The following is a 24,545-nucleotide window of genomic DNA, read 5'->3' as shown; positions in this document are numbered from 1 at the left end:
AGATGGATGCAAAAAGTTCTGCGGAGCAGCTGAGGAAGGACTAGGGACAGATTTGTGGCAAGCCATGAAAATAATCTTGAGAACCTCTGGCCATGGAAGACGATTCTCTAGTGCAGAGGTCACCAACCGGTCAATCGCAATCGACTGGTCGATCCTAGAGGATCTCCCAGATGATCGCAATCTCTGGCGGCACAGCGAGCCTGCTGCTAAGACAGACTCCCTGCCTGCCTCAGTCCCACGCCGCTCTCGGAAGTCGCCAGCACAGCCCCACAGCCCCGGGGGAGGGAGGGAGGGCGGGCAGAGGTCGTCCTCTGCGCGCTGCTCCTGCCTGCAAGCACCGCCCCCGCAGCTCCCATTGGCCGGGAACAGGAAGCAGTGGCCAATGGGAGCTGCAGTGGTGTTGCTTGCAGAGAGGGGCAGTGCGCTGAGCCATGTGCCACCCCCCCCCGCTCCCCAGGGGCCGCAGGGGCACGTTGGCCCCTTCTCCCCTCCCGCACCCTGAACCCCCTCCTGCACCCCAAGCACCAGCCTGATCCCCCTCCCAGAACCAGCACCACCACCCCCTCCTGCACTCCAACCCCCTGCTCCAGCCCAGAGTCCCCTCCTGCACCCAAACTCCCTCCCAGAGCTTGCACCCCCTTCTGCACCCCAACCCTCTGCCCCAGGCTCAGCCCAGAGCCCCCTCCCACACTGCGAACCCCTTGGCCCCAGCCCAGAGCCTGCACCCCCTCCCGAACTCCAGCCCACTACCCCAGCCCAGTGAAAGTGAGTGAGGGTGGGGGAGAGCGAGTGATGGAGGGTGGGGGATGGAGTGAGCGGGGCGGGGCTTTGGGGAAGGGGTGGGGTAGATCCTGGGTTGGCCTTAAATTCAAAAAGTGATCATGGGCATAAAAAGGCTGGAGACCACTGCTCTAGTGTCTTTGCTTCCAGGCTCTTTTTTAGCTACCTTAGCTATTACATTCATCGTATTGAACTGAGGTATGATACGTTCCGTATGACACACTTGTTTAAGTCTGGATTTAGCCTTACCAAGTGGAATGCTTCATGCGAGTGCTGGAAACTCAGCAGCATGTACAGCAGAACGGACAGCGCTCCCTCCCTCACAATGGGGTACAGCAACTTGGAAAAGACCTATGGAGGGAAAAGCACAGAAAGGAAAGGTGCACACACTACCAAGGCACCACATTAAATATGGTGGCCTCACGTCTTATTAAGATTGGTGGAAACACCTCTGCATGACTCAGGAAGCTCTCTGATCTGCTCTTTTAAGACAAGTAGGGTGAGGCTTGGTTGGTGCATGGATGGAGAGAGTGCCATGGAATACAACTTCAGACTGTACAGTGTCTAATAACAGCAGAGATAGAGGGATGTTCTGGAGGCGCAGGCCAGGAAGATTAGGGATAATTCCAGTTTGGGATGATGAAGGACCATAACCCAGACTCCTTGGGTTATGTTGAGGCTGAGAGACAATCCCTGCCCTGAAGAGCTTACATTCTAAACAGACACGATATGTACGTGCCACCCCAGCATTGCAAGCCTAATCCCAGCTAATCCCGGTGTGGAGGAGAGTTGCGGGAGGACGACTGGAGTCTTGGAGAGTGGGCCCACCCTGCACGCACCCTGCAAGGACAGCTCCTGTCTTACAGAGCCAGGCTGGTTCCCTACGACCAGGTGCATGATGGGATCGCAGAGCCACTCAGGTTCGGCCTGGCCAACCCTCCAAACTGACAGAAGGGAGGCAGGGCCAAATTTGAGTGAGTGGTATTGTGACCAGACACCAACTTCTGGCTGGGCCAAACCTGTGTGATGCTGTGACCCTGAGCACCTGGCCACGGTGTCTGGAGAGGAGAGTGGGGCTCAACCCCATGAGACAGAAGCCATCGCGGTCAGCTGAGTGCAGGGCAGGCTCGCTGTCCAAACCCCACCCCTCACCCCACAGCCTCCCCTGTGTACTGGGCCAGAAGTGTACGTTTGCCTAGGCCAGTGCCCTGTGATGGGTTAATCCAGCCCTGGACATGGCAACCGTCCTGCAACCCAATGGTGGGTCAGGACCCACTGTTTGGGAAATAATGTCATAGGGAATCTGTGGCAGAGCCACGAACACAAGGCTCTTGGACCAGCAGAAGTCAATATTAGAGGAGTGATGAAAACAGAGACAAGGCCCCGGAGGGAGACTGGAGAGTTTTAAAAATCAAGACAGCCGTCCTGACGTGGAGACCTCTCTGCATTGAGCCGGTGGGGGGCAGCAGCATGGGGAGCCGAGCCAAGCGCTGGGGAGACCGTGAGGGGAGACGAAAGCACAAACGGTGACTACAGCACAGCTGGACTAAAAGGGATCCCATTAACGTCTCGCCAGCTCCCTGGGCACAGTAATTAAGAGCTGCTCCAAGAGGAAACAGCTTCTGTTCCCTGCACCCTCCAGATTCCTACTGCTGGACTGGAGCAATTCTTGAAGTCAAGTTCAAGTGTATTTATGGCAGAAGCAGCCTTGCCAGCACACCCGACTTAGTCCCAAGTGCTGCGATTCTAGGTGCGTCGACTGACGGTGGCTGGGTGAGATGAGACAAAGGCTGCTATCTCCGCTCAGTGGCAGCAAAGCAAGGCGCACAGAGCAGCGGGGTGTGGTCGGTCTCTTTATCCTTCTCTCCATGAGACAGATGCTGAATCCCACATCCCCAAGCTTCAGCAACCCCAGAGGCCAGTGCGTGCCCTGGCTTCCTTTCCTGGCTGCCCCGCCAGCCCCGAAGCGGCGGCTGCTGCTGAGCCAACACATCTCCAGAGCACCCTGTCTCTCTCCAGTACCAGACAGGGAATGGCTCACTTGACAGGCAGGCGAAGCGGGGAAGGAAGGAAGGAGGAGCATGTACTGGCCCTGGGCATGGCAGGGAAAGACACCTTCAATGCTGAAGGTGACGGAGAGGAGAGAGGTACAAGGCAAGAGAAAGGGAAGGTCTGGGTGGCGGGGCTTCCTGTCATCAGGACCTAGACTGGATAGGCTTAGTGGGAAGGGATACTCCTGAGACAAGAATCCCCTGTTCCTGGGATTGCCATGTGGGAGGCTCCGCAAAAATAGATTTAATGGACGGGTCAGGGCAGGGGTGCAGAAAGCTCTCCGAGAGGTTTTCATACTGTGGTGAGGAGTCTCTCGCAAAAAGAGAACGTAATGAGCCTGTGGTTACAGCACATGCGTGAGAGTGAGGAGATCCACCTTCTATTCCTGGCTCTGCCATGGACCTGAAGCTTGAACCCTGGCAAGTCATCGGACCTTTCTGGGCCAGGAATTTCCCTCTCTGTAAGGGGAGGATAACAGCTTCCCAGCTCACAGGAGTGTTTGGAGGCTCACCACTCCACAAGGTGCCGGCACTGCTACTCGGGATGCCAAACATAACTGTTTCACTTGCACATTGCCCTGCCCCCAGTGGCCAGTTGTTTGCACCTGCTGTGTCTCTCCACCCACCATGACTGTGAGCTCTTTGGGGCAGAGACTCCCTGTGGCACACGTGTAGTGTGCCTCGCCCAATCCCTCATCAGGGCTGGAAGTGCTGCCACAAGGCCAAGATGAGTTGAGCTCCTCAGATGGGAGGCGCTAAACAAGTGTAAAGCCATGTTACATTTTCTAAATTAATCTTCACTTTCTTTGCCATGATGTTTCCAACGTCTTCAGCCCCTCAGACAAATCACTGGAAGCTGTGCATTGAAAGCAGAGGGCTAGCAACCATATCCTCCTCTTTCAAGATCGGCATCTCACAAGGTAACGGGCAAAAAATGCCAACACTCCCGAAGCTAATCTATAACCCATCGCTACCATAATCCCAGCAGCTAAATGCATCACAAGCTGTCATAAATATAAAGGGAAGAGTAAACACCTTTAAATCCCTCCTGGCCAGAGGAAAAACCCTTTCACCTGTAAAGGGTTAAGAAGCTAAGATAACCTCGCTCGCACCTGACCAAAATGACCAATGAGGAGACAAGAGACTTTCAAAACTGGTGCTGGGGGAGGGGGGGGGGACAAAGGGTTCCCTCTGCCTGTATTGTTTTTTGCCGGGACCAGAGCAGGAATGCAGGTCAGAACTCCTGTAAGGAGTTAATAAGCAATCTAGTTAGATATGCGTTAGATTCTGTTTTGTTTAAATGGCTGATAAAATCAGTTGTGCTGAATGGAATGTATATTCCTGGTTTTGTGTCTTTTAGTAACTTAAGGTTTTGCCTAGAGGGATTCTCTATGTTTTGAATCTGATTACCCTGTAAGGTATTTACCATCCTGATTTTACAGAGGTGATTCTTTTACTTTTTCTTCAATTAAAATTCTTCTTTTAAGAACCTGATTGCTTTTTCATTGTTCTTAAAATCCAAGGGTTTGGGTCTGTGTTCACCTATGCAAATTGGTGAGGATTTTTATCAAGCCTTCCCCAGGAAAGGGGGTGTAGGGCTTGGGGGGATTTTGGGGAGAAAGACATTTCCAAGCAGGCTCTTTCCCTGTTATTTTTGTTAGACGCTTGGTGGTGGCAGCAATAAGGTCCAGGGACAAAAGGTAAAATAGTTTGTACCTTGGGGAAGTTTTAACCTAAGCTGGTAAAAATAAGCTTAGGGGGTTTTTCATGCAGGTCCCCACATCTGTACCCTAGAGTTCAGAGTGGGGAAGGAACCTTAACACAAGCCAATTTTAAATGGCTGTCAGGTCAGTTTCTAATGGATTGACATTGGAAGGAAAGAACAAAAGCAGCAGCAGGAGAAATAATATGCCCCTGCCACTCTCAGTTTGGTTCATTCAAGAGGTATTTGCAGTTAACAATAACACTTTACACTTTAAAAGTACCTTCCATGGCTGATTCTCCAAGGTAGGTAAGTATTGTCCCTGTGACGTTGCACTCCATATGTTTATGGAAATATGCTTATGAGAGTGTGAATAAGATGTAACTGGAGTATGCTTTATGCAAAAGGTCTCTTGTAAAGTATCATTACAAAGCTTATAATCTACCGAGTATGGTCATCCTATTTGTATGTATGTATCATTCTTGTATCCTAAAACTAGAAATATGAAGTATTACTCTGAAGTCCTATTGTAATTATGCAAAGTGTGGGCCATTAATGGTGGCTCAGAATCTTGATGGCTCCCATCAACTAGGACAATTGGTTGTAAATGGCTCTGTTTACTTTCAAAACTTCCTGGGTATGTGCTGGCCAGCCTTGGAAGAATGGAGACTAGGGGTTTCACAGGACATGTGACCATGTCAAATGATACTGGAATCCATCTTAAACCTGGTGATTTTCCATTTAGAAGGAGGGGTGGGAACCCAGAAAGAAACAAAGGATTCCCGCCTTGTGCCAAAGCTATAAAAGGGGGTGGAACATTCCCAGTCATGTGGAATCCCCTGCTTTTCATGTAAACTACCTGATGGAACTAACAAGGTCTGTACCGGGGAAAGGATTGGGCCCAGACTAGGAAGGAGTCTAGTCTGTGAAAGAAACTTATTGGAACATCTCTGAGGGTGAGATTTACTTGTACTCAGTTTCTTAATGTAGTAGGCTTAGACTTGCGTGTTTTCTTTTATTTTGCGTGGTAACTTGCTTTGTTCTGTCTGTTATTACTTGAAACAACTTAAATTCTACTTTTTATACTTAATAAACTCACTTTTGTTTATTAATTAATCCAGAGTAAGTGATTAATAGCTGGGGGAGTAAACAGCTGTGCATATCTCTCCATCAGTATTATAGAGGGCAAACAATTTATAAATTTACCATGTATACGCTTTATACAGAGTAAAACAGATTTATTTGGGGTTTGGATCCCATTGGAAGCTGGGTGTCTGGGTGCTGAAGACAGGAGTACTTACTAAGACATTTTCAGTTAAGTCTGCAGCTTTGAGGATGTGGTTCAGACCCTGGGTCTGTATTTGCAGCAGGCTAGCATGTCTGGCTCAACAAGACAGGGTTCGGAAGTCCCAAGCTGGCAGGGAAAAGGGGGTTAAAAAGGTAGTCTCAGCACATCAGGTGACAGTTCCAAGGGGGTCTCTGTGACCAAGCCCGTCACAGTCCCCCATCATACAAATGGGGAGACTGAGGCAGAGAGATGCAGGGGTAATATCTTCTAAAGTGGCCATTGATTTTGGGTACCCAACTTGAGACACCCAGGGCCTGATTTTCATACTGTGCTGGGCATCCACCACAACAGTTAACATCAATAGGAACTACGGATGCTTGGCACTTCTGAAAATCAGGTCTTAAGTGTCTCAAGTTGGGCCCTCCAACAATGAGGTATCCAAAATCCACAGTCACTTTAGAGGTGGCTGTAATTGTCTTGTCTGAGGAAACACGTTGAGCCAATGAGAATCAGACAACGAGCTCCTGACTCGCAGTCTCCTGCTCTAATGACTAGGCAGCTCTGCCTCCCAGTTCTATAGATCCATTGTATATGGAGGCAAGAACTGCTAGCTAGAAAGCCTTACAAGGCAGACTCCAGTCTACCAGTTCTGTAGATAGTAACATAAGGTGGGTGCAAACTCCAGTGGGTACAAGCCACTAGCACAGCTCCAATGCACCAAATATCCAATTCTACGATGACCCCTTTAATCACCTGGTTGCAGCACTAATGTCAATATACGTCTCAGTCAAATTTGATCAAAAGGCAGGACAGAGAAGCTCCAGTACTAAAGGGGAAGGAGAGACTCTGACTGCAGCCATGTCTGAAGGGCACACTGACCTTTTCAATTTTCAAAAGAGTGACTTCAATCAAGATGCTGAACTTTTTCACTGCAGCCAAACCCTTCAGTAGAGCGATGATCCATTTGTCTATGTTCTTCCCTAGGGGCCAAGAGACCCAGTCAATCATCCTACAATGGAAAACAAATATGTAGAATAATGACTTAAAATATGCATTATAAAATCCATGATGTCCCGGACAACCCCGTCCCCTCCAAAATCCTATCCAGGAGCTTGGGACAACCCAAGAAGAAACTGCCCCAAATAAATCATCCCATGTTTTACACCAAGACAAGTGACTGCTGGATTAGAATTCAGTCAGCACTACATAGCTGGTAAGAAGGCCTGATCCAAAACCTATTAAAGTGGATGGGGAGTCTTTCCAGTGGTGATCGTATAGAATCATAGAACCGCAGGGTGAGAAAGGACAGCAAGGATCATCTAGTTTAATCCCCTGCCAAGATGCAGGATTCGTTGTGTCTAAACCATCCAGACAGATGGCTCTCCAGCCTCCTTTTGAAAACCTCCAATGAAGGAGCGTCCACAACCTCCCTAGACGTCTGTTCCACTGTCCTACTGTTCTTACAGTAAGGACATTTTTCCTGCGCTGGGTTTCAATGAGTTTAGGATCAGCTTATAGTTAGGCTTGGCGGAATTTCATTATCTTTTATTACAATGTTGACAGATAATATTGATGTTTTTCTTGAAGCATTTTTTTCTATTTTTATCTATTTAATTTTGTATAGTTGCAGAAAATTATGTGGGGGCTCAGACTAATTATTTAATGACAGTATCTGTTGAGATTCAAAACGTTGAAGCTTTACAATTGTTAGTATTAAAACATCAATGGTCAATATCACGTGTCGAAGTATACAGTGCAAATATCGTTAAATCAAACTCTAATAAATCCTCAGGAAGCATTTTTCTTGCTTTGCCTATTTGTAAATTTAGATTATTATCAATGGAAATATTTTATCATCATTTGTGTGTGTTCGTGAAACCATCTCAGGTTCAATGAGCTTTCATCCAATCACAGGCAGGTTTCCGATGCAACCCTGCATAGGTTCCTGGCAGGTGATGGGGAGTCCAGGTTTCCAGGTTCCACAGCTCTGGGGCAGCCCCACCATGGCAGAGTTTCCTGGCTTTCTGCCATGGAGCTGAGGAGCACAGAAGCCCCAGCTCTAACTGGGCTCTGTCCCCATATTCACAACCTGGAGCCAAAAAAACCCTGAGAGACCCCACTTGAGCAGCGGTGAAAGGGAGCAGAATCATGTAAATTTCAGTCAGCGGCCACAGGTCCCAGAGGAACACATTTTGTTTCAGAACACCATGTGTCTGTGATTCTGAAATGAAATTTTTTGAAATTTCCCGCCAACCAGAAATTCTAAGTTTCAGCCAGCTCTACATAGAATTCCACCTAGCTCTTAGGCCTGGTCTACACTATGAGTTTAGGTCGAATTTAGCAGCGTTACCTCCATTTAACCCTGCACCCGTCCACATGACGAAGGCCTTTTTTTCGACTTAAAGGGCTCTTAAAATTGATTTCTTTACTCCTCCCCCGACGAGGGGATTAGTGCTGAAATCGGCCTTGCCAGGTCGAATTTGGGGTACCATGGATGCAATTCGACGGTATTGGCCTCCAGGAGCTATCCCAGAGTGCTCAGTTGTGACCCCTCTGGACAGCGTTCTCAACTCAGATGCACTGGCCAGGTAGACAGGAAAAGGCCCATGAACTTTTGAATCTCATTTCCTGTTTGGCCTGCATGGCGAGCTCACCTGCACAGGTCACCATGCAGAGCCCATCAGCACAGGAAACCATGCAGTCCCAGAATCGCCGAAGAGCTCCAGCATGGACCGAAAGGGAGGTACGGGATCTGATTGCTGTATAGGGAGACGAATCCGTGCTGGCAGAACTCCGTTTGAAAAGACGAAATGCCAAAATATTTGAAAAAATCTCCAATGGCATGAAGGACAGAGGCTATAACAGGGATCCACAGCAGTGCTGCGTGAAAATTAAGGAGCTCAGGAAAGCCTACCAAAAAACCAGAGAGGCGAACGGACGCTCCAGTTCAGAGCCCCAGACATGCCGCTTCTATGATGAGCTGCATGCCATTCTAGGGGGTGCAGCCACCACTACCCCAACCCTGTGCTTTGACTCCGTCCAAGGAGTTGGAGGCAACATGGAAGTGGGTTTTGGGGTGAGCAAGATGAGGAGCAAGGAGGAGGTTGTAGATAGCTCACAGCAAGGAAGCGGAGAAACCGGTTTCCCCAACAGCCAGGATCTGTTTATCACCCTGGACCTGGAGCCAGTACCCCCCGAACCCACCCAAGGTGGACTCCCGGACCCTGAAGGTGGAGAAGGGACCTCTGGTGAGTGTACCTTTGTAAATATTATCCATGGTTTAAAAGCAAGCATGTTTAATGATTAATTTGGTCTGGCATTCGCGGCCAGTACAGCTACTGGAAAAGTCTGTTAATGTGTCTGGGGATGGAGCGGAAATCCTCCATAAAGCTCTCCTGGATGTACTCCCAAAGCCTTTGCAAAAGGTTTCTGGGGAGGGCAGCCTTATTCCGTCCTCCATGGTAGGACACTTTACCACGCCAGGCCAGTAGCACATAGTTGGGAATCATTGCAGAAAAAAGCATTGCAGTGTATGGTCCCGGTGTTTGCTGGCATTCAAACAACATCCATTCTTTATCTCTCTGTGTTACCCTCAGGAGAGTGATATCATTCATGGTCACCTGATTGAAATAGGGTGGTTTTAGTAAGCGGACATTCAGAGGTGCCCGTTCCTGATGGGCTGTTTGCCTGTGGCTGAACAGAAATCTTCCCCGCTGTTAGCCACGCGGTGGTGGGAGGGGTGAAGCCATCATCCCAGAGAATTGGTTGTGTGTGTGTGTGTGGGGGGGGGGGGGTTAGTTGGGTTTCTGCTGCACGTTAACCCGGAAACCACGGCCCCTCCTTTTAAATTGCCAACCCATTTTAAATGGCCAACGCAATGGCTACTTCGTATGGGAAATGAGGACGCTGCTGTCTGAAGCCATTCCCACATGTTGTGAAGGATAAAGAAGCCAAAAGACTGTGGCTTACCATGGCTGCCTGCAAGCCGAATTCTGTTGCCCGGCCCTGCATGAGTGATCTCTCACACCAAACCGGCATAATCTCAGTAAGAGGCAAAATGTGACCTTGTAATGAAAGCACATGTGCTATGTAATGTTAACAGCAAGGTTTACCGTGAAAGAGTGTACACATTGTTCTATAAAATGTGTCTTTTTAAATACTACTCTCCCTTTTTTTCCTCCCGCAAATGTTTCAACGCTCCCAATATCATCTCCTTCCCAGAGGCTAGCGAAGATTAGAAGGTGAAAAAAACGCACTCGCAATGAAATGTTCTCTGACCTCATGCTGTCCTCCCACACTGACAGAGCACAGCAAAATACGTGGAGGCAGACAATCTCAGAGTGCAGGAAAACACAATATGACCGTGAGGAGAGGTGGTGGGCTGAAGATGGTAGGTGGCGTCAGCTTGCTGCAAGAAGGCAAGAATCAATGCTCAGGCTGCTGGAGGATCAAACTCATATGCTCCAGCGTATGGTTAAGCTGCAGAAAAGGCAGCAGGACCACAGACCACCGCTACAGCCCCTGTGTAACCAACCGCCCTCCTCCCCAAGTTCCATAGCCTCCTCACCCAGACACCCAGGAATGCGGTGGGGGGGCCTCCAGCCACCCAGCCACTCCACCCCAGAGGATTGCCCAAGCAACAGAAGGCTGGCATTCAATAAGTTTTAAAGTGCTGTGTGGCCTTGTCCTTCCCTCCTCTACCACGCCACCTGGTGCTTCCCTCCTCCACCATCCCTACTGGGCTACCTTGGCAGTTATCCCCCTATTTGTGTGATGAATAAATAAAGAATGCATGAATGTGAAGCAACAATGACTTTATTGCCTCTGCAAGCGGTGATCGAAGGGGGGAGAGGAGGGTGCTTAGCTTACAGGAAAGTAGAGCGAACCTGGGGGTGGGGGGATTTCCATCAAGGAGAAACAAACAGAATTTTCACACAGTAGCCTGGCCAGTCATGAAACTGGTTTTCAAAGCTTCTCTGATGCGCACCACGCCCTCCTGTGCTCTTCTAACCGCCCTGGTGCCTGGCTGCGTGTAACCAGCGGCCAGGCGATTTGCCTCAACCTCCCACCCCGCCATAAACGTCTCCCCCTTACTCTCACAGATATTATGGAGCGCATAGCAAGCAGTAATAACAATGGGAATATTCGTTTCGCTGAGGTCTAAATGACTCAGTAAACTGCACTAGCGTGCTTTTAAACATCCAAAAGCCATCCACTATGACCTGCATATTTCCCAGAGTCACTACACTTGATATCAGCAGCTCAGTGATTGTGTTGGCTACTTGCATCACAGCAGCCCCCATGGTAGATTTGCCCACTCCAAATTGATTCCCAGCTGACCGGTAGCTGTCTGGCGTTGCAAGCTTCCACAGGGCTATCGCCACTCGCTTCTCAACTGTGAGGGCTGCTCTCATCTTGGTATTCTTGCGCTTCAGGGCAGGGGAAAGCAAGTCACAAAGTTCCACGAAAGTGGACTTACGCATGCGAAAGTTTCGCAGCCACTGGGAATCGTCCCAGACCTGCAACACTATGCGGTCCCACCAGTTTGTGCTTGTTTCCTGGGCCCAGAATCAGTGTTCCACGCCATGAACCTGCCCAACTGACACCATGATGTGCACATTGCAGGGGCCCGTACTTTGTGAGAAGTCTGTCCATGTCCTCATCACTCTCGTCACCACGCTGTGCAGTCGCCTCCTCCTCGCCTGGTTTCACTTTTCTTGCAGGTTATAGTGCTGCATATCCTGCTGGATAATGCACACGGTGTTTATAGTGCTCATAATTGCTGCGGTGATCTGAGTGGGCTCCATGTTCCCAGTGCTATGGTGTCTGCGCTGAAAAAAGGCGCAAAACGTTGTCTGCCGTTGCTCTAATGGAGGGAGGGGCGACTGACAACATGGCTTACAGGGTTGGCTTACAGGGAATTAAAATCAACAATGCGGGTGGCTTTGCACCAAGGAGAAACGGAATGGCCTCCTCAAGGATAGAACTCAAAACCCTGGGTTTAGCAGGCCGTTGATTTCACGGAGGGAGGGAGGGAGGGGGGAGAAAATGAATACAAATGAATACAAAACAAATCTGGTCTATTTCTTGTTTTGATCCACTTCATCTATCTTTATACATCTTGCTGGCAGCAGATGGTGAAGTACGACTGCTAGCCATCGTCATCTTCTGGGTGCTCAGCAGAAGACGGTGCAGTATGACTGCTGGCCATCGTCGACTCCTGGCTGCTCACCAGAAGATGGTGCAGTACGACTGCTGGCAGGACTGAATCTCCATGAGACGAAACTTAAAAAGGGAAATGATCTGGCTGAGTCACTCCCATGTCTGCCCAGGTGCCCCTGACTGACCTCACCGAGGTCGGCTAAAAGAGCACCCAGGACTACATTGATGACGGCTACCAGTCATACTTGCACCGTCTGCTGCCAAAAGGCAATGAGCTGCTGCTGTGCAGCAATGCAGTACCGTGTCTGCCAGCACCCAGGAGACATACGGTGACGGTGAGCTGAGCAGGTTCCATGCTTGCCGTGGTATGGCGTCTGCATGGGTAACCCAGGAAAAAAGGAGCGAAACGATTGTCTGCCGTTGCTTTCATGGAGGGAGGGAGGGAAGGGGGGGCCTGACGATATGTAACCAGAACCACCCGCGACAATGTTTTTGCCCCATCAGGCATTGGAATTTCTACCCAGAATTCAAGTGGGCGGTGGAGACTGTGGGAACTGTGGGATAGCTACCCACAGTGCAACGTTCCGGAAGTCGACGGTTGCCTCGGTACTGTGGACGCACTCCGCCGACTACATGCACTTAGAGCATTTGTGTGGGGACACACACAATCGACTTTTATAAAAATGCTTTCTATAAAACCGACTTCTATAAATTCGACCTAATTTCGTAGTGTAGACATACCCTTAGCACTTTTCATCAGTAGATCTCAAGCACTTTACAGAGGAAGTCAGTATCGTGAACCTCATTTTACAGATGGAATAAATATAATGCCACGGAAAGGCAGCCACACAGAAACACTTATGTGGACAGAGATAGAAATGATCCACTGAAATGCATTGTATAACCAGAGGAGCGAAAGTCCTTAGAGGTACTGAAGATCCAAGGACAATTTTTGTAAGAGGCATTTCTCTCCAATGTCCTTGGCCAAAATATCCCATTCCCCACTCCCCACTTTGCTGTTGTACTGTGTGCTGATTATCCCCTAGCTACAACCTTCCCACCCCAGAGGTGGCTGCCTTCACCCATCACTGAAAGATTTTGCTATGTATGTAGTTTCTAGAGCATTCTGAGATGAAAGGGGCTATATACACATGTAAACTATTACTATATTTGCTATGTGTCAAGCTAGATGGTTCCATGCACAAAAATAAAATCCCTCTATGTGACTTTCAAAGTAATTCCACTTCGAAGAAAGAATGATGTTAATGTAGTTCTCTGGAGCGCCATCAATTTATAAACAGTCCACCAAAACTTCCGCTGGCTCCTAAGTGAGCCTAATGACATTTCACAAGCTCTGCTTAATGCTTCGGTAGCAATGAGTAATCATTCATTGTAACAGAGGATTTTAAAGGAAAGAGGCAATTGATTTTGCGACGGCTATTTTTGGAAGCTGATGCTCTTAGTGGAATTATCGATTAGAGTCCACAGCGGCATCTGGGATTAGCTCCCCATGAAAAGAAAGAAAAGACCATGGGGGTTGGAAATGGCACTGAAATACAGACGCGCTTTGACTCGGATCACTTTAGATTTTATGAAAACAAACCCCACCCCAGCAAGTCAAAGAGAATTTTGTGCTGGTGGAAGGGGCGTATATGCAGAAGCCTCTTATTTCTCCACAGTCCAGGTATAACGGCTATGCCAGTGAACAGTGCTAGCTCCCAACATGTAGCCTGGGATGGGATGGACGCACCCGGCACTAAAACAGGTAGGGAAGGGATTAATGCTCCGCATAGGGAGCCAGGGAGAAGACCAGCTCCACTTAAGGGAACTGGCTCAGCTTGCCCTTTATGGAGGATTGTTTGTACTTGGGCTCATGAGAGCACACACACAACCTGGAGGACAAGGTGAATGCGGGTATCAAAGGAAAGCAGGAAGTGGCCTCTCTGAGGAGCCCAGAGGATGAAGACTCTCCTAGGCCAAGCCTGCTCAAGGAACCTGGGAGAGGGAGGAGTTTTGGGACTTGGACACAGGCCTGCAGAGGAGGCTGGTGACCCCAGAGAGGAGACTCTATCCCAAGCCTGACCTTGAAGGACCACCTCTAGAATGCCTGATGTTCATTCAGCCCAGCTAGCTGCCCCTGTTCTCTACCTCCTCTGGTCACTTAGGAGCTGGCTCTCTAAACCCTTGTTCTCCCTGAGTAGCCCCGCCCCCTGGTTAACTGGTGCTGAAGCGATTAGGGATCAAAGCCTTCACAGCTCATTCACTCCTTGGCATCTCCATTGAGTCTGCTAACAAGGGGGCTACCTCTTGTGTGACTCCAAGATCTGCACTGAGACCACCACAGATCACCATTAGACGGCAGCCAAGCACCATTAGATTACAGCTAATTTCCATTTCACCAAGTTAGGACACATCTGTACCACTGTCCTGCAGGAGAAAAAGGTCCTCTGGCATTTTACCCATCCAGCCCCTCTTCATTCCACTACTGGAGCAACCAAAAGAGATAGCTCTGCTAAATCCTACCATGTAATCTGCGAACTAGAGTTAAAAGCATCTCCAGGCAACATACAGGGAAGTTCTACCCTTTGTTCTTTTCAGCCTTGGCTGCTGTAAGCCTTATGCTACATACAGACTTTGGCTGAAGGGAGCCTGGAATCTATTTCAGGAATAAACACAGCTAGGAAGATTGATTTTTTCCCCCCTTGTGCAACTGCTATTTAGCCGACTTGCCCGGATATAGGCAGATACCATATAGCCAGATACTGCAAAGCTGGGACACTGAGTGAATGCTGGACATCAATTAGAGAGAGAATCTGACAGACCAGACAAGCACTCTTGCATGTAGGCCGGGGTCAGCAGGAGCTCAACTGCAGGCAGGAAATGGGAGACAGTACAACTTTGGTTTTCCTTTATAACCTCTCTCAAGCTAGGTAGTTCTAATGCATCCATCGGGGTGGGATCTGGGTGCTACCCAGTATCTGAGCTATGTCACCAACTGATCACTAACCAGCCCACCACCTTCTGTAGTTCCTCCGTGCTCCAGGCTTTCCAAGCATGTGGAGCTCCCTGTTCTATGGCTGTGACTTTCGCAGGAGCTTGGGTAGAAGGGAGCTGCTGCTCCAGAAGCCAGTCAGTTGTGCCTTACTAGCCACCAGCGCCAGCAGCTGTGCTGCCCAGACCCTCCTGATAGCCCCCGTAGGGAAAACAGCAGCTCTGAGGTCAGGCTGAAGCCATTTTCACAGCCAGGGTGCGTTCAAGGGATATGTCACGCAGTTAAATAAAGATCCAAAGCACCGGCAGTTGCACTCACCTTGGCCAAGATTTTCAGAAGTGCCTAGTGATTTTGGGGGACTCCACTTCAGGTGCCCAGCTTGAGACACCTTAAAGGGACTTGATTTTCAGAGGGCAGGTTCTCAGCACTTTCTGAAAATCAGGCCCTTTTAAGGGGTCTCAAGTGGGGAACCTAAAAATCACAAGTCCCTGGTGAAAATCTTGGTCTTACTCCCAGAGTCCTGCATGCTTGGAGGGTAGTGAGGAGGGATAGCAAAATTCTCCTGTCCCCAAACCCCTCAAACCTCCACACTAGGGCTGTACAGGATACCAGCAAAGAGCATTCTGCTCCTAAGCCTGAGTCCTGGGATGAAATTGCTAGGAAGGGTTGAATGTAGCTATTGGGCAGGTCTTTCTCTGGCCTGAGGCACAGCAAGAATCCTTCCAGGACGTTCAGCAACCGGTACCTCCCCACATCTCCTACCTACTGATCGCTGTCATCATCTGCATATCCGTTATGCTGTCATCGTTGGTTAGGTTTCTTATGACACCATCCATGAGCTCTAGTGGAACGTATTGGACCACGCTGGCCAAGGCATTCGATGGAGCTTCCTGCTCCTCTGCAAGATATTAGTAAGAACGGACAGCATTAAAGCTGGTAGTCGCTGGGAAATCCGATTTACATTATCCTGTCTCTATGGCAAAGGTCGGATCCTTTCTAGCTACACAAAGGGCCAGCTCATCCGCTAGTCTAAATCAGCATAGCTCCATCGACTCAACACTGATCTGTTCTGGGATGGCAGTTGCTATGTTCCTAATGGCACACAAGGCACGCGGTCGTGGCAGACACCCTGGGTGCTTTGTGAGGCACATAGCTGAAAGAGGGGCAGGTATCACATGCAAATGAAGCTAGCCCCTGGAGTGTGCTATTGCTTTTCTAACTGCTGGCTATATGGTCCTGACCCCTAGATCCCTATGCAAGCAAATTCCCTCTCTATGCTTGCTTTACACTACTCGTTCTCTATAACCTCCAATGGGACGTGTGACACTCTGCACCTCATATTCACCGTAGTAATATGATTATGATGCATCTTGTACAAGATATGGCTTGTGAGGTGTCTATGGAAAAGTTAGGATAATGATATTCAGCAAACCATATTTACATAATGTATCATTTTTTTATCTGGCGTTATGAATATTAACTATGTATTTGTATTTTAAATGTGGTTGCACCTGGGTAATACTCATAAAGCTTTACATACAGTCTGTGAGCACACTGTGAATGGCCTATTCAAGTTGAATGGCCCATCAACAAAGACAATGAGCCATGAGAAAAGCTAATCTTCATCTGATGAACTGTCCTGGGGACGCTTCAGTCATCCTGTGAACAATGGCCGCCATAACTTATCGGGAGCACGCAAGGGCTTGTGACCAGATCACATGATACTGAACGCAATTTTCGTACATGTATTTTTCCACAAACTGGGCTGGGAACTTGGCTTGGAACAAAGGGGTTCCCGCGATATGGAAGAAACTATAAAAGGAGGAAGTGACATCACCATGGGGCCTCAATCCCCACACCAGAGAACACCTGGAAACATCTGTGGAACAAAGACTGAACTGGGGAAGAAGGAAGCCTGCCTGTGCATGGAAGCTTACTGGATTGTTTATACTATCTAACAGGGTAAGACACTGCTTGATTCAAATCCCATCTAGTGTTTATTTCTTAGGTAACTGTCTTTGATCTGTTTGCTATCACTTATAAGCACTTGAAATCTATCTTTCTGTAGTTAATACATCTATTTTATATTTTTTACCCAAAACAGTGTGGTTTGCTTGAAGTGTAGGGAAAACCCTCAACTAACAAAGGCTTGTGCATAGTCCTCTTCACATCAAGGGTGGGGTGGACTGGGTAATAAATTCATACTGGTCAGGCTTTTGACCAGGGCAGGACGGTACAGCTCTGGGGTCTAAGGCTGGGGAGCTGGGGGTATTTTGGCTGGAGCCTCTCTACTGTTGGTTCATGCAGTGACTGGCAGAGCATTCATGAACACAGCTGGGTGTGCCCCCTGCCTGTGAATGTTTGTGTGAGGGCAAGCTTGGGGGGCTTTGTAGCTTGTCACAATGTCACAGTGTGAGAAGGAACCGAGATTGGTAAGACAGAGGGCTCAGCAGTACCCCAGTTCCAGGTTGCACCCCAGGGGGGCCCATCACAGGATGATCCAGGATATTTACACCCCTGGGGCATGCTTCAAGGCACAAGACCAAGGGTGAGGTTCCAAAGCACCCAGGGCAGAGAGATGCCCAGCTCGCACTGGAGTTTGTGGGAGTGGAGAATGGGCATTTACTGCCAACAGGGAATTGGGAGCCCCACTACCCTTTGAAATTCTCCCCCAAGTGCTTTTGTAACAACTCAGTGGGGGCCACAAGCACTGGAGCAATCACTTCTACCACATAGCATGGCTTAATGGACATCACAGAGAACACTGGAGATGGAATTTAGGGCTAAAGCCAGACAGCTTCAGCACTGAAAGCACAAGCCCTTCCCACTTGAACTGAAGGAGTAACATCGTTAGCCATCAGTAAGTAGCAGACCCACTGAGGCTGGCCACTAGAGGGAGACATCATCAAATGCTTTAAAGACTCACTCTACCTCCCACTGTAGTCAATGGCAATCTTTCCACTGGCTTTGCCTGCAGTTGAGTTGGACGCTATATCACTGGTTTACACCAGCACGCTGGTCAAATTTCAGCTTGCGTAATTAAAATTCTGCCTAAGTTTCCTCTGCAATCTCAACTGTATAATATATTCTTCACTTCCTGGCCTAAACGATTGGGTAGGGTTTCTGTGGACTTACTGTTGCATTTCAGTAGCAGATGATCCCTTTCCTATTTATTATCGCCTGTGCAACTGCGTATCTGTTTTATTAAGTTCCTGAAATGCCAGATCTTTTCGTACAATGTAAAATGTAAGACGGGGTCAGCAACCTTCGGCACGCAGCCCATCAGGGTAATCCGCTGGTGGGCCGCGAGACATTTTGTTTATGTTGACCGTCCACAGACACAGCTGCCCACAGCTCCCAGTCGCCACGATTCGCTGTTCCTGGCCAATGGGAGCTGCAGGAAGCGTGCCGAAGGTTGCCGGCCCCTGATGTAAGATATTCTATTTCATTATTAGCACACGGCTGAAAACACACTGTACTGTTTCTACCTGTTGAAGAAATGATAGTAAAAAGCTCCTTCAAGGATGGCAGAATGGAGGAAGTCTGAGCTCTCCAGATCTTCTGTAACAGTCCGCTCACTTTGTTCACGTGGTCTAGAAACTCCATGATGTCATCTTCTCCTTCTGAGATGCACTGGAACTGCCCAATGCATCGTATTAGCTGCTGGCAAAACAAAGTCTGGTGTTTGCCTGTCGGAACACACTGAGGATGCTGGGATAAGAGCTTACTGATCTTAGCACACTGCTTGGGCCCAGGCCGCTCGCAGACTTTGCGGAGCACTTCAATCCTCAGCAGGCTGAAAATGTCACTAGCTGACGGGCTCTCCAAGATGAACTGCAGTCCCAGGTGGATATAATCTAATACGTAAAGGCTCCTTTTCCCCGCAGGCCCGTAACCTTCCTGGAGGAGACTCAGGAGGAATCGGACATTGAAGAACTCCTCAAACTCGTCCGGGTGGTAGTGGCCGTAAACTTCCAAAACCTCTTTGCCAATCTCTCTCTTAAACTTGGTGTCACCCATGAGGTACAGCTTGGTGGAGAGTTCTAGCATGGACCAGCACTGTTCGCTGTCCATGGGCTGCTTTATTGCCTCTATGACGCGTCTCACTAGCCCTTGTTTCACATTGTTGGGGTAGGAAGACATCATCACAGCTTCTAGTATCTTGTCCATTTCACCTTTTAGACTCTGAAACAGTGTGAAACAGCAGCATGTTAGTCCAGTTTTACTTTACCACCCAAAGCTTCTGAGCACCCATGGCTCCTGCTGGCTTCAGCGGGGATGGGATTGGGTGCTCAGCACTTCTGAAAATCCAGCCACTTTTATTTAGGTGCTTAATTCTCGATTTTGGAGCGGCATTGCCAGATTGTAAAATTTGAGCCTGTGTGCCTTCCCCGGCTCCCACTCCTCACCCTCCCATGTTAATCTTTAATATTACATGTAGAGAGTCCTATTAGAGGACTAATAGGCAGGGTGACAATCAAGCAATAAAGACACAACTCAGAGCTGATTCTGAGATACAGGGATGATCCTCAGATTAGACAGGGCCCATTTGTATCACTAGAGCAGGGCCATCAAGTTGGCTTAATCAGTTCCCTGCGGATTCCTCTGGCAGAGTGTAAAACTGGCACTTATGCTAAACCCTCCCCTGCTCCTGGTATAAGGGGATTTGGTTTGGGGAAAGGGGCGTGGCCAGAGCACCACTGCACTTCAGCAATCCCTGGGTGCTGTAACAGCCACTTTGGGCTGTGGACGGCCAGCTGCAACTAAGAGCAGCCTTGAGGTGTCTCTTACCAGGAGCCAAGTTGGCCCCAGGATCAGGCAGCTGCGAAAGTGACCTGGGTCCTGCAGAAAGCACAGCTCGGCCAGATCCAAGAATTGGAGAGCTCTGCAAACAATTTACACTGCTGTAATCTGCATGACTATCGACATCTACTCCCTGGACAACACGGACGATCTCGTGTCATTTCTACCCCCTAGAGGTGCCTGGCTCTGGTTATTGTGCTGAAGTGTCTTTATTGTGGCTAAAGATATCTGTCGGTCTTTTTGTGTGTGTCAGATGATTAAATTGCCAGATATGAATTTTAAGGAGCGGCCTGGGATGACAGAGGTGAAAACGCTCCCAATTTTAGAGACTCTTATACTCTTTTGGAGTTCACACAGCCTCCCAGCCCCCGCAATTGGAGGCCATTTTCTATTCATTCCTGCAGACCGACTGTTCCAGATCATCATCGCAAGTCCCCTGCACAGCTTGCAGTGACTCACTCCCCGTCTCCAGCTGTCAGCCTGGGAAAATCTCAGCACAAGACTGAGCGAGGGCCTGTTAGCTGCAGATCTGTCACATGTGATTCTGCGCTTGGGTTCGGACTCTGCGATCTCATGTCCTCCCATTTGTTTTGTTAGGAATAATACCATAACAAATCCATGGCTACTTGTTGTCTCTGTGCCAGGCACTACGGCCACTTGGAACGTCACAGCAGGGAAAGAACCCAGATCTCCCTGCTCCGGAAATATGGGCCTCTACCACCTGAACTAAGATGAATCTTCTTTCGCTCTTTGCAGTACAGGGTCCAAGAGACGCTGACAAACAGTTCCCATTGTAGCCAGTCCTGGGGCTTTAGCAGAGGCTGACGCACTGGGGTGACTAGAGTTTCCAAGTGTGTAATCGCAGAAAACCGAACACCCTTGCCCTGCCCCTGCCCTGCCCCTTCTCCAAAGCCCTACCCCTTCTCTGGGGCCCCACCCCCTGCTCACTCCATCCCCTCTCCCTCTGTTTCTCATTCTCCCCTACTCTTACTCATTCGCTCATTTTTACCGAGCTGGGGCAGGTGTTTGAGATGCAGGTGGGGTGAGGGCTCCAGCTGGGGGTGTGGGCTCTGGGGTGGGGCCAGAAATGAGGGTTTCAGGGTGTGAGAGGGGGATCCAAGCTGAGGCAGGATTGTGGGGGGGGGGGTTGCAGGCTCTGGGAGGGATTTTTGGTGCGGGAGGGGGCTCAGGGCTAGGGCAAGGGTGTGGGAGGGGGTGCAGGCTGTGGGAGGGAGTTTGGCTGCGGGAGGAGATGAGGGGTGTAGCCTCCAGGTGGCACTTACCTTGGGGGGCTCCCCAGAAGCAGAGACATGTCCCTCATCTCCTAGGCATGGGGTGGCCAGGTGGCTCTGCGTGGTATGCGCTCCCTCCATGGATAGGTGCTGCCTCTGTAGCTCCCATTGGCTGCGGTTCCCAGCCAATGGGAGCTGTGGAGCTGGTGCACAGGGCAGGGGCAATGCGTGGAGCCCCCTTGGCTGCCCCTGCACCTAAGAACCGCAGGGACATGTCGCCACTTCCGGGAGCTGCCCAAAGCCGGGTAGGGAGCCTGCCAGCCCCACCAACAGAACTTTTAACGGCCTGGTCAGCAGTGCTGACCAGAGCTAACAGGGTCCCTTTTCGACCACGTGTTCTGGTCAAAAACCAGATGCCTGGCAACCCTAGATATGACCCTCAGAAGAAATAGCACAATGGCATCCATGCTGAGGATGTTAACCTGTCCCACATAAGCACAAGCATTTCAGGCACTGTTGGGGTACCCTGAGGGGGAATATGGATATTCAAGCCCTGCACTCTCAGAACTACCCTCCCCGCATTGCGGGATATGTGCCATCCCCCCACCAGCTGCCTTCCGTGCCACCCACTGTTCCCCTGATCCTGTGGGGAAAACATCTATGGGTGCCTTCCATGAATCCCTGCCTCTTCCTCAGCCCTCTGACTGCGTAAGGAGCTTCCTCCTTTGTGTCTCCCAGCCAGTACACCAGAGAGAGGTCACGGTCACCAGCCAGAGGAGCTACCAGGAGAGGGAGGCTGGTACCTCTGCTCCAAGGAGAGACTCCCTCCCCACCCCCATCTAACAGATCAGCAGTTAATGATTTAGGACGGTTAGTAAGTTCTTGCAGAGAGAAAACACAGACTAACCCACCTTGCTGGTGGAGTGGCACGAAAGGAGACCTGCTCTGAAGCCTGTGCTTGGCCTGCATTGATGTAGGGCCTGAAAAGTGAGGCCAAGATATTTGAATCTGAGAGGCAGTGCAATGTGGAGAGAGTGACTCTGTGATGTTCTGGGTCTTGAACCCAGGCCCAGGAGTCACCAGGCACCTGCCACATCGAATGGATACTGGAACTGAGCGGGCTGAGAAGCTACTAGGGTTATAACCTCAGCCAAGGCACCACCCATGGGAGCTCTGATCACCCGACTCCACTAATTGGTCCAACCTCGCTCCTTAAGCCAGAAGAAGGAACTGGCCGCTTGTCTGAGCAACAAGGTGTTTACCTCTTGTAGCTGCATTGGACCCTGCTTGTGCCTGCCTCCTGCTCTGCTCCTGGCTCCTGTTCCCACTGTGCTCGTGCTCTATTCTTGATACTTGCATCTCCTCCAGCCCTTACACCTCGCCTCCAATCCTCAGTGATCGGTGCTCTCTGACCCTGCCTCCAGCTTGGTCCTTGGCTCCGACATTTGGCATCTGACCTAGGCTCTGACTCTCAGCTTCAATGCCTGGTTCTGACTCTGGCTTGACCCCTGGCTCTGGTAATTGGCAGTTCACTCTGGGGCTGACCCTTGGCTTCGTTTCCCCAACCTGGACGCCTGCTCCGCCCACTAGACCTGACTCTTGTTCTGACTACTAGGGAAGACTGCCTACATCCCAGGGCATAACAGGTCCAAGGGCAAGGTGGCATGGTTGAAGTGAATTGGTTTTGTGACAACAGCATGTTGGATGGATGGAGGTGTGGGGGACAGAGTGTTAGATGGACCCGAAAGGAGGACACTGCAGTATTCGAGGTGGGGGGTGACTAGGTTGTGGCTCAGCCATCCATTGTGAGGGATGAAACCACAGGACTTGGTTCTGTCCTGGCTACGCAGGGGAAAAGAAGCAGGAGCAATCAAACACAGCCCATGGCTGCAGGCTTGGATGAGGGGAAGAACAGAGGTGTTGTCCGCAGTAATGGAGGAGGAGGTCATGGAAGGGAAGTTGAGGAGTTCAGCTTTGGCCGTGTGAAGTTTGAGACCATGGCCAGCCATCCAATGGGAGACAGCAGCAAGACACAAGACTGAACAGCATGGGCGGCGGGTGAACACGCCATTGGGGGAGGCTGGCCCCAGCGCCCCCAGCCCCAGGCCTTGTGTGCACCGGCCCCAGCCTGCCTACCCCAGTCTCAAAGGGCGGGGAACTGGAAGCAGGCAGGGGAATTCCCAGGGGCGGAATGTGGACAGGGCCATGACCAGGGCCGGCTCCAGGCACCAGTGTTCCAAGCAAGTGTGTGGGGTGGCAGTCAGAAAGGGGCGGCAGCGTTTCCGTGGCCGCAGCAATTCGGCAGCAGCTCCTCCCTTTTGCCATCCACGGCGGCAGTTTTTTTCCACTGCTTGGGACGGCAAAAACTGTTGCGCCGGCCCTGGCCATGACAGGCTGTTTGGGGAGGCACAGCCTTTCCCTGCCTATGCCACCCGCCACCCATGCTGGACAGGGTGAGACATGCTAAAGAAACAGCTCAGTGGTTTGAGCATTGGCCTGCTAAACCCAGGGTTGTGAGTTTAATCCTTGAGGGGGCCATTTGGGATCTGGGGCAAAAATTGGGGATTGGTCCTGCTTTGAGCAGGGGGTTGGACTAGATGACCTCTTGAGGTCTCTTCCAACCCTGATATTCTATGATTGCTGCTGTAGCTTTAAAAACAACATCCCTGTCCTCATTTTAAAAAAAACTGAGCAAGCTGGCATTTTGAAAGATGGAGAGGGATTTGATCTTCCATTCCAAGCATGACACCAATAGGTGGGCTGTAAGATTTAAAAACCACCCAACTAAAATAAACACCTAGAATAAACAGAGCTTCCTACGAATGGTCATGTATTTGTCCTTTGAATAAATGCAAGATAAAATACTTAGAGCCTGATCCTAAGAGGGGCTGAGCGCCATCAACTCCCAATGACTTCAATAGACCTTGAGGGTGCTTAACACTTTGCACGAGGCACCGAGAGACAGACAGATGCATACACACCAAGACACTCCATGGTGGATTATGGGGTGGAGAGACTGGGCCAGATCCACAACTGGTGTAAATTGGCATCGCTGCACGGACGTTATACTGCACCATTTGATGCTCATTTTGTAAGTCCAAAAAAAGGGAGACAAGCAGTGCGGAGAAAGACAGAGGAGTCAACTAAAATCCATGTCTCTGCACACATGCAGGGAAACTCAGAGGAGCCCAGAGATACCGAGAGGAGGGGTGTAGTAGTTACTGGACATGCTCTGTAGCTGTCTCTGAAACTAGGCAGAGGATTTCCATTGAAGGCAAGCAGTCTTGCAGTTTCTGCACATTTGATCAGAACTCGTGGGGGGCGGTTATAAATATGGGATTTGGAAACAATTCTGTGGACTCATCCTCTAATCAACACAGGACTAACAGATGTCTCTGCTCAGATACTATGGTGATGGGGTGTCAGAGAGTGACTGGTCCCTTTAAAGGGAGGTGGGGCCAGTACCACCTCTGGCATAATTAATTAGCTGTTTCCCAGCCTGAAAGGGCAGGACCATGGGGGCTCTCGTGATATA

The 24,545-nt window shown here is 49.9% G+C and overlaps 1 protein-coding gene across 1 annotated transcript in view; it reads right to left on the bottom strand.

The window, feature by feature from the left end:
- USP35 (ubiquitin specific peptidase 35) overlaps positions 1 to 24,545 on the bottom strand; it is a 63,801-nt gene that overhangs the window by 18,865 nt on the left and 20,391 nt on the right. Inside the window, exons 2-5 of the mRNA XM_074955567.1 lie at positions 18,464 to 19,160; positions 15,738 to 15,873; positions 6,701 to 6,830; positions 1,030 to 1,131 (exon numbers count right to left, since the gene is read on the bottom strand). Coding sequence (XP_074811668.1) covers positions 1,030 to 1,131; positions 6,701 to 6,830; positions 15,738 to 15,873; positions 18,464 to 19,145 — 1,050 coding nt within the window. The 5' untranslated portion in view covers positions 19,146 to 19,160. The remainder of the gene's footprint in view (positions 1 to 1,029; positions 1,132 to 6,700; positions 6,831 to 15,737; positions 15,874 to 18,463; positions 19,161 to 24,545) is intronic.

This window comes from Natator depressus, chromosome 1 (genome assembly GCF_965152275.1).
Source record: "Natator depressus isolate rNatDep1 chromosome 1, rNatDep2.hap1, whole genome shotgun sequence".
NCBI classification, from domain to species: Eukaryota; Metazoa; Chordata; order Testudines; family Cheloniidae; genus Natator; species Natator depressus.
Note: the sequence above shows the minus strand (reverse complement) of the source record. Positions and strands in the feature narration are given on the sequence as shown.